We start from the raw sequence: 12,613 nt of genomic DNA, 5'->3' as shown, positions 1-12,613 counted from the left end.
CCCCATGTATTGCACTACTGTGTCTTTAGTCAGCTCCAGAAGAGTCCTGAAATGCCTTTGTTCAAGCAATGTAAGGAGATACATTACAGGGAATGGAGGCGCTGATGGAAACCAAGTCTTCTCCCAGCTTTTACTACAGAAGAGGGATGGAAATATTGAACATCACTAAGAAAAATGAACAACAAACTCATGACTCAAAAGCACAATTAAATAAAACCATACTGACTGTAGGACAGACATGCAGGCTGCCGTAGTGCAGGGCAGGGCAGAGAAGTCAGAGTTCAACATTCAGCAGAAGAAAGAAGTGTCTGGGGGCTCCGAAAGGACTGGCCAAAACCACAAGCAGCTGCTGGCGTGGTCTTTTTCTTGTCCTCTGAGACTCAGTGCTCTCTCTGGTAATAGCGGATGTGCATTTAAATAAACCCACAAATTCTTACTGTAAGCATCCTGAGACATTCTTGAGGCAAACTCACAATCCACTGGGGAAATACAGCTTTGCTGCCAGGACCAGGGCAGGTGGATCACATAGCACCAGCACACAGAACTGATACAAGGCAGGAGCTGCACTGGCTGGAAGTGAGCTGGGACCGGGATGCTGCTGACCCTCCCGAATCAGACAGGCTTCAGCACCGAGATCAGATCAACCACCACTTGACAGAGAATTCAGGACAGGGAGCTCAGCCAGGATTATGGCATGCAAGTAACTAAGTGTGAAATAAATAACAAAACTGTCCCCACCTGTGGCAGAAATTGGATCTGATATGAATGGCAAACAATCTGGGCAATCTGGAACATTTACAATAGGAACACAGCTAAAGCAGCATTATCCAGTTCTCTACTCACACACACATTCCTTGAAATCCTTTCAATGTTTTTTTGGAAGTAGTATAAAAGCAGTCTAACATTAGTTCAGTGTATCTGAGCAGGACAGCATAAGAAACATCTCATTGCAAGCAACTGCACTTTCATTACTAAGTCAAAAATATCAAAAGATATAACTTTTTATTAAAGAACTTCTTAACTTTGCAAGGCTTTATCATTTTTCTATTACCATGGACACTTCCTCAAGAAAGTAACTCAGAAAATATATACAGCAGTCCTATAAGTCTAGCATTTTTGAGGAGTCACGTGCAAAAATTACCAATTCTCTCTCCATGGTTTATACTTTGTTAATACCACCTTAAATTCCTGGAGTACACACTGTGAATAAAGACCTGTTACTTACCTATCATATACATTGAGTAGCCAGTTAAGACACATGTCTACACAGAGAGGAACATTCACCATATCTTTGTGTTTCTCTTCAAGTCCACTGTAGATGGTAGTGAGACAGCTGATCACATCCTGGACACCGATCAGCTGGTCATTTTGACTCAACTTGTGCTGTTTGAAAACTTCACTTGTTGTGTTCAGGTCCAATAGGTCCACTAACAATAGGTGATAAAAAAAAAAGAAAAAGAAAAAAGGTGTGAATACAGCTGCCCAAGCATAGCATTCACAACACTTGTTCATGTGCATATTGTAGCAAACACTGCAGACAATTAGCCAAGAAGCAGTTCCCATTTAGTAACATTATAGTGAAAAACTGTTCTCTGTGAGAAGACGACAGCATTTTGGTACTATATATTTAAAAAACCAAAATCAACAAGAACACCATAAGGACACTGCACAGCTTGGAAGAACATTGAAAAAGCCGTTGAAGTAGTCTGTGTAATTAGAGGATCCTAACTTCAGATGTACACACACTGGGAGTCCACTAGGCTTAGAGGATTCTTCACGTTTACTATAAAGCACAATTCCATTAAATTGCTATCACTTTTGATTAAAAGTAAAGCAAAGCAAATTCTTAGGTAACAATGCTCTCTTAAATGCAGTAGCAATGTACTGAGGCCTGATTAACTGAACACCAGTTGCTAAATTAGGGCTTAGAAGAAAGCAGGGAGAGGGACACAGGGAAATTATTTAGCACTTAGTGTTCTGGAAAACTACAGTATACTTTCATGAAAAATATTTTTATCTCCTTTATTACAGGATTCTTTCTATAAGCAGTTGGTGATGCTATGGATATGCTACAGGTGAAAAGGCTTTTGCTCCCAAAACCACACAAATATGATTGTGAAAATCTGCGTTTTGCATGGTGAAAATAAAAAGCTGTCAATGAGCTCTTCTAATTCCTTTTGCAAAACAAAGTGGAAAAGAGGAAACTTACTTTGGTCTAAAAGAAGGAAGAATAATGTAAGTCAAAGGGTGGTATAAACCTCAGTGATGGTCTTTTTACAGAAGCAAGGACTTTAGCAAAAAAAATAGTTGCAACATATTAGTATGCTTGCTACAGTGTATACAACTTGAAGTATATTCCAAGATCATACAGACCTGTTTCTGGAGAGCCAGTAACACATTTACACTATAAATGTCATCTCTCAAAGGAAATGAAACATGACAATCTCAGATGTGTTGTAAATTGCTCTGCAACGATAATGTTAAATAAGGACCCTAGAAGGGCCGACTGTGTAAATTAGGTAAGTCTAGCTTGGGCTGGAAAATAAGTACAACAGAAAAAAGCAAGAGCAAGACAACACTAACCACTATGAGCAATTCTGTCAAGAACTCAATGACCAACTACCAAAAGATAAGGTTATGGGACAAAAGAAGGTTACATTCCCAATCCCTTTTCCCCAGTCTACCCCAATTACAGTGATTTACCCATCACTGTAAAATGAGAAACAGTACCTCACAGCCCTTGCTCTGCCTCTCCTTCACTGACATTTGTACATTCTATTCTAACTTTACAGCATCAGACTTGCAGAAGGTTTACGTTTGTTTGCTTTTTATTTTCTTTTTTTTGTTTGTTTTTTTTAAAGCCCATCTCTTGGGCTTGCAAACAAATGCCAGCCATGTGTTTACCAAACAGGCAGACTGCTAATTGCAGCAAAACACCTTGCCACTAGTTTGACCTGAGGTAGCCAAAGTATTTGGCAGTACATGGCAGCATAATCTACAGTACCTGGAAAATATGTAATACAATGGAAAAAGCTCACAGGCATATTTAAAAACAAACAAAACCAAAAACCCCCAACATCACAATGCAACATATAATATTTTTTTGAGGGGTTGAGGGAGGGGGTGAAGACAGATACAAAACTATAACATGCTATCCAGTCACATAAGCATTGCACTCAGGAGAGATGGCCACTTTTCATGCCTTTCCTTCAGGACCTACAAGGGGAAAAAAACCCCTCCAAATGATTTCAACCAATTTGTCGGTTTAGTTTTTTGTTGTTGGTTGGTTGGTCCCCCCCCCCCCCCAACTGTTGTTGTAAGGTACTTAATGGTTGGCTAAAAGCAGGTAAGCAGCTTCCTAAAACAGACTGACAGCACCCAAACCCTGCCCTTTTCAAAGCCAGTGAAAACTTGGAATACTTTGGAATGCCAGAAAGTTGTAGCCTTTGGAATTGGCTTAACACAACCACCCTTGCACTGAAAACAGCCATTCAACAGACACTGGAGTAAGCCTGCCAGCTTCACGTCTTGATCTGCTGGCATTAAGAACTCACATTCACATTTCTGCCAAATGATTCTAGATAGAATTGGGAAAGGTACTTGCAGTATTTTCATACTAAAAGGAAACTCTGCTGCTGTACTAATGCAAATTAAGCGAAACTTACGCTTTTGGATGACACCATTCATGGAGAATAACCAGAGGAAATCACTTCCATCCCTGCTTACTTCAGCACTCACCTGGCTGAATGAACGTTGGGTACAGGCAGTTATCCTGTCATGCTAAGGTCTACCCAACTAGCAGCGCCCCTGGATTGGGCTGATGTAAAGAGGGATTATTTTCTCATTACATTTCCATTTCTGAAATTTTTAAAATCAACTGTGTTTATGCAGATGGGGAAAAGCTAACCCGAGACTTGCATGCCATTGCTGGCATGAAGCCTACTGTACACAGCTTTTAGTGCATTTTTGTAGTACCATTCTGCATCTGCCCAAATGTGATGAACAACTAATCCTGCTGTTAACCAACAAATGGACACAAGGGTAATTTCTTTCCTTTCTGCAGCGAGGAGACTTTCCCAAAGGAGAACTATAAACAGAAACCACATCATTCAGCACGGTTCAAGCAGATGTGAGTGACTGACTCAGGAGCAAGTAATGACATGCAGCTGCTAATGGCAAATTTGAGGCTGCTGTAACCCCACAGAAAATAGGCAGGCATTGCTATGGAGCTTTTGTATTAGAAAGACCTTGTGAATGATAGCAGTTCCTGCAAAAGACTGCATAGCTGAGGGAAGTCTACATGGCTCTTGCTTTTAGTCCAATGCGCCTTAATGTTCACTACGTAGCCTCGTGCAGTTGACATTCCTATTAGCATTCTTAAATTTTAAATCACCTAGAGGAGCTCAGTGACAGACTTCTGAATATACATGGTGGTTTTGTTCCCTTTTTCCCTTCCAGTACTACCCTTCAGTATCTGGGGCAATATAATTTCTTGAAAATGAGCTAAAATATGCTGCACAAGAATAAAATATTGTAGTCAGGGCCTGGTGCTGCATAGCTGCCCAGTACAACTGCAACACAGGATACTCTCTCTGGCCCCATTCTTCTTCTGCTACAGTGGGAAAGTGCTCTCAGTACATCAGCCCCACACAATCTCAGACGGAGAAGCCAAGAATTTCTTTCCAACCTGCAACCCTTCTCAGCCTCCTGCAAAATAAATACGTGTAGGCACATACACGCTCATTAGTCTCTGCAGGAATCTACCTTCCAAAAAAACAGAACAAGACAGAACATGACTCTACTTTCCCACTTCTAAAGGAGGGTGGGGGGAGTGGGAGGGAATAACTGGTTTTTTGACACTTATCGAGACCAAAGACTCAGAAGAGAGATTTGGCATCAGCAAAGTTTACCAAAGTACAGTTCTCAAATTACATTCTCCTGAACCTGCTTGTATAGCACTAATAGTGTGTTACCAGTCCTCACAGCAAAGTCAAAAGTGATCAGGTGCAAGCGGGACTGTGCATCCTGCTCCAGCTGTGCCCTTGGAGTTCTCACCAAAAAGGCCTTTGCAGTTATACAAACACTGTGGCTGTGACAGCAATTTGTCACATTTTACAGTTTACAATGACCTCATTTTCTAGTGATTTGTTTTGACATTTTCTTTGCCTTAGCACATAAGCCCTTCTGAAGCATTCTGCATCCAAACACCTTTAAAAACCATCCACAGTTAAAATTACAGGAAATACAACAGAAGACTAACGTTAACTCAGACCAGAGAATAAATGGCAGGGGCACAGAAGATGATTCTTTCCCTACCTTAAAACAAAATGACCAACAAACAGAAGTCAAGAAAAGAATTCTAGATAGGGTTTAACCACTCTCCCCTTCCTCAGAGGGGAGGTACTAGCACATGCTCTGCTTTGGCTATCTCAGAAGCCATTCATGGGACAGAATCAGGCCAAGAATCATCACGGTCAAAAGGAATTTGACCTGCTCCCTGGCAAGAAATAATCAGCTAATCAAACAATGACAAAAGGAAGAGCACTGATTGTATTTTTGAAGGTGGTCTTAATATTGTGCCAGATCATAATGAGCTCCTGCTCAGAGACAGAAAATTCTCATATCATTTAGCTTTGCGGATAATCTGCAATGCCTTTCTTAAAAAACCCACAATGTTGTGTTCTCACAAATTACACTGATCCTTGCTCAAATATGTGTGTGTAATAAAGATTTTTTTGGCTGCTGTCTCCTCCCATGAGGCAGAGAGATGGAGCAAGCAAACAGCTTCACACATAACAAGGCAGATTGGGTCTGTAGAGATGACAGTTTTAATCCTGGCTCTTTCAAACTGGAATATTCTCTTTACTTCTTACTACTTCCCTTTGTCCTTCCACCTCCCTCCCCTCAAACTGGAGCCAATATTCACTTTCATAGGAGGGCACTTTTGAAATCTGTGAATGAGGAGAGCTAACCATTGCAGTTATTACAGAAACTGATATATTTTGCAGTAAAAGCAAGAGGAGGAAGTATGTTCCTCCTCAAAGCTTATTAGAAGTAATGAAAGTGAAGTTCGTTCTATACGGGTCACTAGACAATCTGTATGCCTGTCAGAAATAGGAAGCATGATTAGCATCCATCATGTGCAGTCTGTTTTTTCACTCTTCCCTGGGGAGCAGCACACACAACGAGAATTTTACTTTACTTTCTGGTTTCTTGCTTTACTTTTGGTTTTTAGGTACATGTTGGTGCATACTTTATACCCTGCGCACTAGTAAGCAGAAAGCTCATAATGCTCTTTAGTCTTGCTGGGAGATGAAACTATAGCCTTGGGTGGGACCATATCTCTTGCACAGAGCAGCTCTAGTCTATGCCAAAAAAATATAGTTTTTCTTTCAATACCATCAGACAATCTTTCAAAGGACAGGTTCTGTTTTTTCCGAAATATAAGACCTTGAACCCAAGCTCTCGAACTTGATTTGAAATTCTGTGAGAAGTCAGCACAGCATATGAAGAAGTGGCGAGAGGTATTCCCAAGAGCCTGTGCTATTGCATAGATGCACTCTAGCTTTCTGGAGTAGCTAGCTACCATCTCAGGCACAGCTTCGTTTGGTATAGTGCATATCTGAAGTCCAGCCAAGAAGCCACTGCTAAGATGAGACTGCTGTCATCTAGGCTGGAAGGAAAACTAACCACCTGGAGGGTGGGAAGGGACCCCTCTTTGTGCAACTCCTTCCTTGCTTGCACGTCTGGCCTTGCCCTTCTTGTGTTCCTACTCAGACTGCAGTACTGTACACCCTTCAGGGCTGAAAAGTCCTTCCACAGCAAGGCCTCCGGTATTTAAACAAGAAAATTTGGTAATGTTGTACAACATTTTTATACCAGCTGTTGCCAAGACCTTTTGAAAGGTCTAAAATCTGTGACCTTCACACTCATTCACAACCCACAGCTCCTTCCAAAATTGTCCAGTTTCCATTTTTTTTCCTACTTCACCCTATTTTCTTTCAGGTAGATGTGGTTTTTTATGTGCTTTCTTTTCTATTCATAGTCCTAATAATCTTTAAAATTCATATTCTCATCATCTCTACAACAGAACTTTTTGCACTCTTCTTTTTGCACACCTTAATCTCCCCAGTTCTACGTTTCAGCTAGTTTTCTTCCACACTCCCTCTCTTCTCTGCCTTCTCACAAAATCTCAGTTCCTTTTAAGCTTTTTGCCCTTTCAGTCATCTTCCTTGTCTTCATGTCTTGCCTCCCTCTATAATATAAACCATTTCTGTATTATGTCACACTGTTAGTTCAATCCCATTTCTCTAAAATAAACATTGAGCAGTTACAAGCTAGCTCAGCTCCCCCAAGAAAGTACCACCTCTCTTTTTCTCATCCTGATTCTCAAGGACAATGCAGAAATACCAGTGGCAGGATGACTCTATAGAGTACTCCGAGTTTGCTTTGCACAGGAGACTCAGGCAACAGCCTAGAACCCCAGTGTGGTACTTGCTGTGTGACTCGGAGAAGTCCCAAGTCTGGAGGCCAGGACAAGACCTCCCGATACATCACTTCTGAGGCTGCTAAACTTTGAACATGGTAGTCATGCAACTTGCTGCTGAATTAAACCATAATTGTGATATAATATGAACTGCTTTTTTAAATACCTAGCAAATATAGAACAGAAAATTGGAGATACAAACATGAACCTTGGAAATGAAGTAGTTTAGACAGCTGAGCCTACTCTGTAGATACCTACCCTTTCCTGCTGATGAAATTTATGTGCTCTTCAGAGTGGACTGTGGCTGAATTATTAGATTGCTTAAGAATAGGGACAAATGCCAACACAGGTCTGGGCAGAATATCCAATGGGCATATTAAATGCATTGTTATTTCCTATCTAAATTTAAAACCTTTTGCCACATCCCCAGTATATAAACACATACTATTATTGCTAATTATAGTAGTTTGTTTTGCCTTAATAGCTTTTCATGATTAAAATGTACAGCAATACCTATAATCAACTATATAGTTCTGTATCCTTTCCCCTCACACTTTGAGTGGCCTGAACTCTTCTGTAACTGGAATTCACACAGCAAGATATTCTCTCTGAGGGAGGAATATTTTTGAAGTTATATCTAGCAGCAGGAAACACTTTCAAAAAATGGAACGGAACTCTCTAAAATATAATAAAATACCCATGTTTATGTCAAAAATCAGGATTTTAGCTCACATCATTTCACACTGGTTTGTATCAGCTTGTATCAGGAACAGTATGCAATAGTCAAGAAGTCCAATATTTATTTTCCTATTATTTCTCAAAGTACTCTTAGTGGGCATTCCATTTCAACTTACGTGCTACACACTTTTTTTCATTAATTGACTTTATTTATTTGCAATAATGACACCTACTGTTGGCAATTCTTCCTGCCATTTTGTTGGCTGACAATCTGTCAAGGATGTACCTGGTCCCTTGCTAAACATTAATGTTGTTAGACTTAAGCTGGCCCTCCCGTCCCCAGGTACTGTAGAGAAACAATTTGTCTCAAAGTCCAAACTCACAGCATAGTGTTTTCTGCAGTCTTCGGATTTTGATGGCTGTACGGTAGGCAGAGAAGCGTACATTGTTCAAGTCAGCTGAAACAGCAAAACAGAAATATGAGCAGCCCTGAAAATAGAGTCCATAAGTTTCCTTTACATATAAATTTTCACATTTTGGAAGTCTGATATCCCTTCTCTTCTCTACAATGAAATAATAGGATATATCAGAACAAATAAATCAAACTGAAAAGCTGGGACCTCAGTCCAATCCACATGCAGGGAAAGCCTCTGCCTCTGGCAGTCCAGGGCCTTCAAAGATTGGCACACCAGAAATCCCGAGACTATCTTGGCACATGTAATACATATACATATAATAAAGTTTTACATACATGTTATGCAGCATTAAGTAGTTTCCAGACAAGTGCTCAAATACAGTATGTTTCTCAAATAATTTACAACTCCATCAGACAATATACAGGAAACAGAGGGCAGCAAAGGTCACAGTAACGAGAAAAAATGGCTTATTAAGCTGTAATTTCTATGCCATGACTTTGTGAACAGTGCTATGAAAGGGAGTCAGATAGCCATAAGCTCTATTTTAGAAACTGATGGGTATAGTAGCATTTTTCCTCACTTAACACTATTTTACCCTTTTGCTCCTGTCCTGGTTTCAGCTGGGTTAGAGTTAATTGTCTTCCTAGTAGCTGGTACAGTGCTGTGGTTTTGAGTTAGGTATGAGAAGAATGTTGATAACACTGATGTTTTCAGTTGTTGCTAAGTAATGTTTGGTCTAAAGACAAGGATTTTTCAGCTTCTCACCACCAGCCAGCGAGAAAGCTGGAGGGGCACAAGAAGTTGGCACAGGACACAGCCAGGGCAGCTGACCCAAACTGGCCAAAGGGGTATTCCATACCATGGGACGTCACATCTAGTGTATAAACTGGGAGGAGTGGGGGCGGGGGATCGCTGCTCGGGGACTAGCTGGGTGTCGATTGGCGGGTGGTGAGCAATTGCATTGTGCATCACTTGTACATTCCAATCCTTTTATTATTACTATTGTCATTTTATTAGTATTATCATTATTAGTTTCTTCTTTTCTGTTCTATTAAACTGTTCTTATCTCAACCCACAAGTTTTACTTCTTTTCCCGATTTTCTCCCCTATCCCACTAGGGAGTGAGTGAGCGGCTGCGTGGTGCTAAGTTGCTGACTGGGGTTAAACCACGACAGCTCCTTAGAAAGGGAGATTTCACAGTAAATGTAGATGTTAGCAGGGCACGTTGAACTAGTAGTACCATAATATGGTCTAGCCTTTACTGACAGCGTAGCTGCTCTGATTTATGACAAACTGTTTATGTTCCCTGCAGACCAGCATCCTGCTTTAAACACACAGGCAGTCTGCATCATTGGACAAGATACTGCATTAAAGCATGGAGTGAGAGCATACTGTTCAGAATTAATATTACTGAAAGGCAATACACATGGCATGATCAAGGCAGTAGGTTTTGTGCAAAGTATGTCTTGTCACAAAGTGGGAAATGCTGTGTTACACACAGTTTATGGCAACTCGGACATGGTCAGCATACAAATGCAGCTTTTATTCACGAAATGAACATCACGTAATGGTTTATTTTAAGAAATGCACTCACCTAAGGACTGGAAGAGATCAGTCATTTTAGGATGATCCCAACAGGTTGTCTGCGTCTCATGACTACAAAGGAATGAGGTAATCAAAGTTTCAGGCAACACACATACACACTTCCAAAGAACAAAAACCCAAAGATACTCCGATTTTCTGTGTTTAAGTGGCAAGCAATCCCTCAACTCTTTAAAATACATGATCTATACCACTCAGCATCTTGATTTTTTTAATCACAAAGTTAGACAGGCAATAGCCCACCCATATTTAACAATATTTACTTTTGATTCTAAGTGTGACTGTATCAGTTGAACTCTGATCCTGCAGCCAAGAGGCACACTAATAAGGAAAAAATGCAAAATTTCCAGCTGCTGTAGCACAATAAAAATATTTGTAAAGGTACTTTAAAAATAAAAAGCACTGAGGTTTTATTTCAAACTTCATTGCATATCTGAACACATGTATCAGAACACATACAATGATTTTAAGCTTTACCTGCAATACATTTAATGGAAAGCCTGATCACTGTTCACACACCCCATCAACTGGTATCTTCGTTTAGAGGGTGTGTTCTACACTAGTGCTCACGGAACAGAGATTCAGTAGGTGGCATCGCATAACCCACCATTTAGCTCTGCTGTTTCAATTCACCGAGGTTTCAAGTATGCTGCCATAGGGGTCAAAACGTGTATTATGTCAGGCCTACTGAAATCTCCAATCCCCTTCTACAAGCCACATCTTACTTGTATTTATCAACATTAATGGCTGATTGCACATTCTTGCCTCACAAAGTATTTACATTTAAATTAGATTTGTAAAGAAAATTAATTAGAGAAGTTGTGTTAAAAAGATCATAGCATTCCCTTTAAAAGTTAATAATGAAAATGAAATGATGCTAGGTTAGCAAATCTAACAGCAATGAGCAGAGAATACCACTTACTTCACCTTTGTTTCTATCTAAAAATTGTGAATGTGCACACATTTTTTCCCCCCCCCCCCCCCACAGGTATACTTGGTTGTAAATAATGACTTGAAATGGCACTTTGCTATTAAATGTAATGGACTGTATTTTCAGTTGGTATGTATATACAAATGTCTGTACCTCAGTGGGTACACAATAATTTATCATCACTAATTTTTATTTTTTTTAATTGAGAAACCTACCGAGAATGAACCCTTTTATGCTAGGTGGTACATAAAAATAGGATAGAAGGTCCCTGCTCCAAAGAGCTGCAGAGACAGGACAGGTACCACAAAGGGGAGGCAGGCTCCAAACAAAGTAAGTGCTGAGGGCCTTTCTTTACATTACCCTTGGAGATACATTAGTGGAAAGTGCATGCATCGAGTCTCTGCACAGAGGATATGATCCCCACTTTATATTCCATATACCAGTGTGACCTTTCCAGCTTTGAGTCTGGTCTAGGTCTCCACAGTCAGCTTCTCCCTGTCATTAGACTTAACTCTCTGCCATGGGTCTCATTCGTATATCTGGCACCATCACAACTTTGTGAGGTGTTTTTCATGGAAGTTCATAGACAAAATATGTATTTCATTTGGTTTCAGTTTGATAATAAAAACACATGAATTGCATTCACTTTTCAAATTCCAAATGAGGTGGTCAAGGCTCTGATATGCTGAAGTCCAAAGCTAAGACATACCAGTATCTAAACCAATGTTTTTGCAATTTCTAGAAAGACACTTTTAAAACAGCACTACATTCATCCTTGTCCAGAAAAGTCATTTCAAAAACAAGTAGCTTGACAATTATTTCCCTGGAAGGGGCACACCAATAAATCATCATGAAGCAGACAACAACAAAAAAGGATGTATCTGGGTTTGGTGCTGTGCCAAGGTAAAGGCAACTGACTGTCCAGCATTCTCAAAAACACTGGTATAAAAAACCTACAGTATATTAGAAAGAAAAAGAACATATACAGCTTCAGTAAATAGGAACAGAAAATATAATGGTTCATACTGACCAACTTATTAAATAAGCTCAAAACTAGTCCTGAAGCTGCCAAATATCTGCACTATCATGTTAAGCGGGATGCCATCATCGTCATGTTGATCATTTAGCATTGATTTCTGCCAACAAAACCCATTGCAGATGCCCACAGAAAGGGATCCAGTATTTGATCAGTTTAATAAAGCTTGTTTTAAGGTGTATTATGTTTGTGTGGCAAGGTTTTGGTAGCGGGCAGGTTACAGGGGTGGCTCTGTGAGAAGCTGCTAGAAGCTTCCCCTATGTCCGACAGAGCCAATACTCGGGAAGAAGGGAAAAAAAGTTGCAGAAGGCACAGAAACAGCAGCTGGAAAGAAGAGTGAGATGTGAGAGAAACAACCCTGCAGACCCCAAGGTCAGTGAAGAAGGAGGGGAGGAGGTGCTCCAGGTGCCAGAGCAGAGATTCCCCTGCAGCCCGTGGGGAAGACCATGGTGAGGCAGGCTGTG

General features: G+C 40.4%; 1 protein-coding gene across 3 annotated transcripts in view; it reads right to left on the bottom strand.

The window, feature by feature from the left end:
- UTRN (utrophin) overlaps nt 1-12,613 on the bottom strand; it is a 387,621-nt gene that overhangs the window by 57,541 nt on the left and 317,467 nt on the right. For all 3 annotated transcript variants that reach the window (XM_010584498.1, XM_010584499.1, XM_010584501.1), the window contains exons 59-61: nt 10,175-10,236; nt 8,548-8,622; nt 1,226-1,427 (exon numbers count right to left, since the gene is read on the bottom strand). In XM_010584498.1, the coding sequence (XP_010582800.1) occupies nt 1,226-1,427; nt 8,548-8,622; nt 10,175-10,236 (339 nt within the window). The remainder of the gene's footprint in view (nt 1-1,225; nt 1,428-8,547; nt 8,623-10,174; nt 10,237-12,613) is intronic.

Source organism: Haliaeetus leucocephalus, unplaced genomic scaffold (assembly GCF_000737465.1).
Source record: "Haliaeetus leucocephalus isolate CR32 unplaced genomic scaffold, Haliaeetus_leucocephalus-4.0 Scaffold992, whole genome shotgun sequence".
Taxonomy (NCBI): Eukaryota; Metazoa; Chordata; class Aves; order Accipitriformes; family Accipitridae; genus Haliaeetus; species Haliaeetus leucocephalus.
Note: the sequence above shows the minus strand (reverse complement) of the source record. Positions and strands in the feature narration are given on the sequence as shown.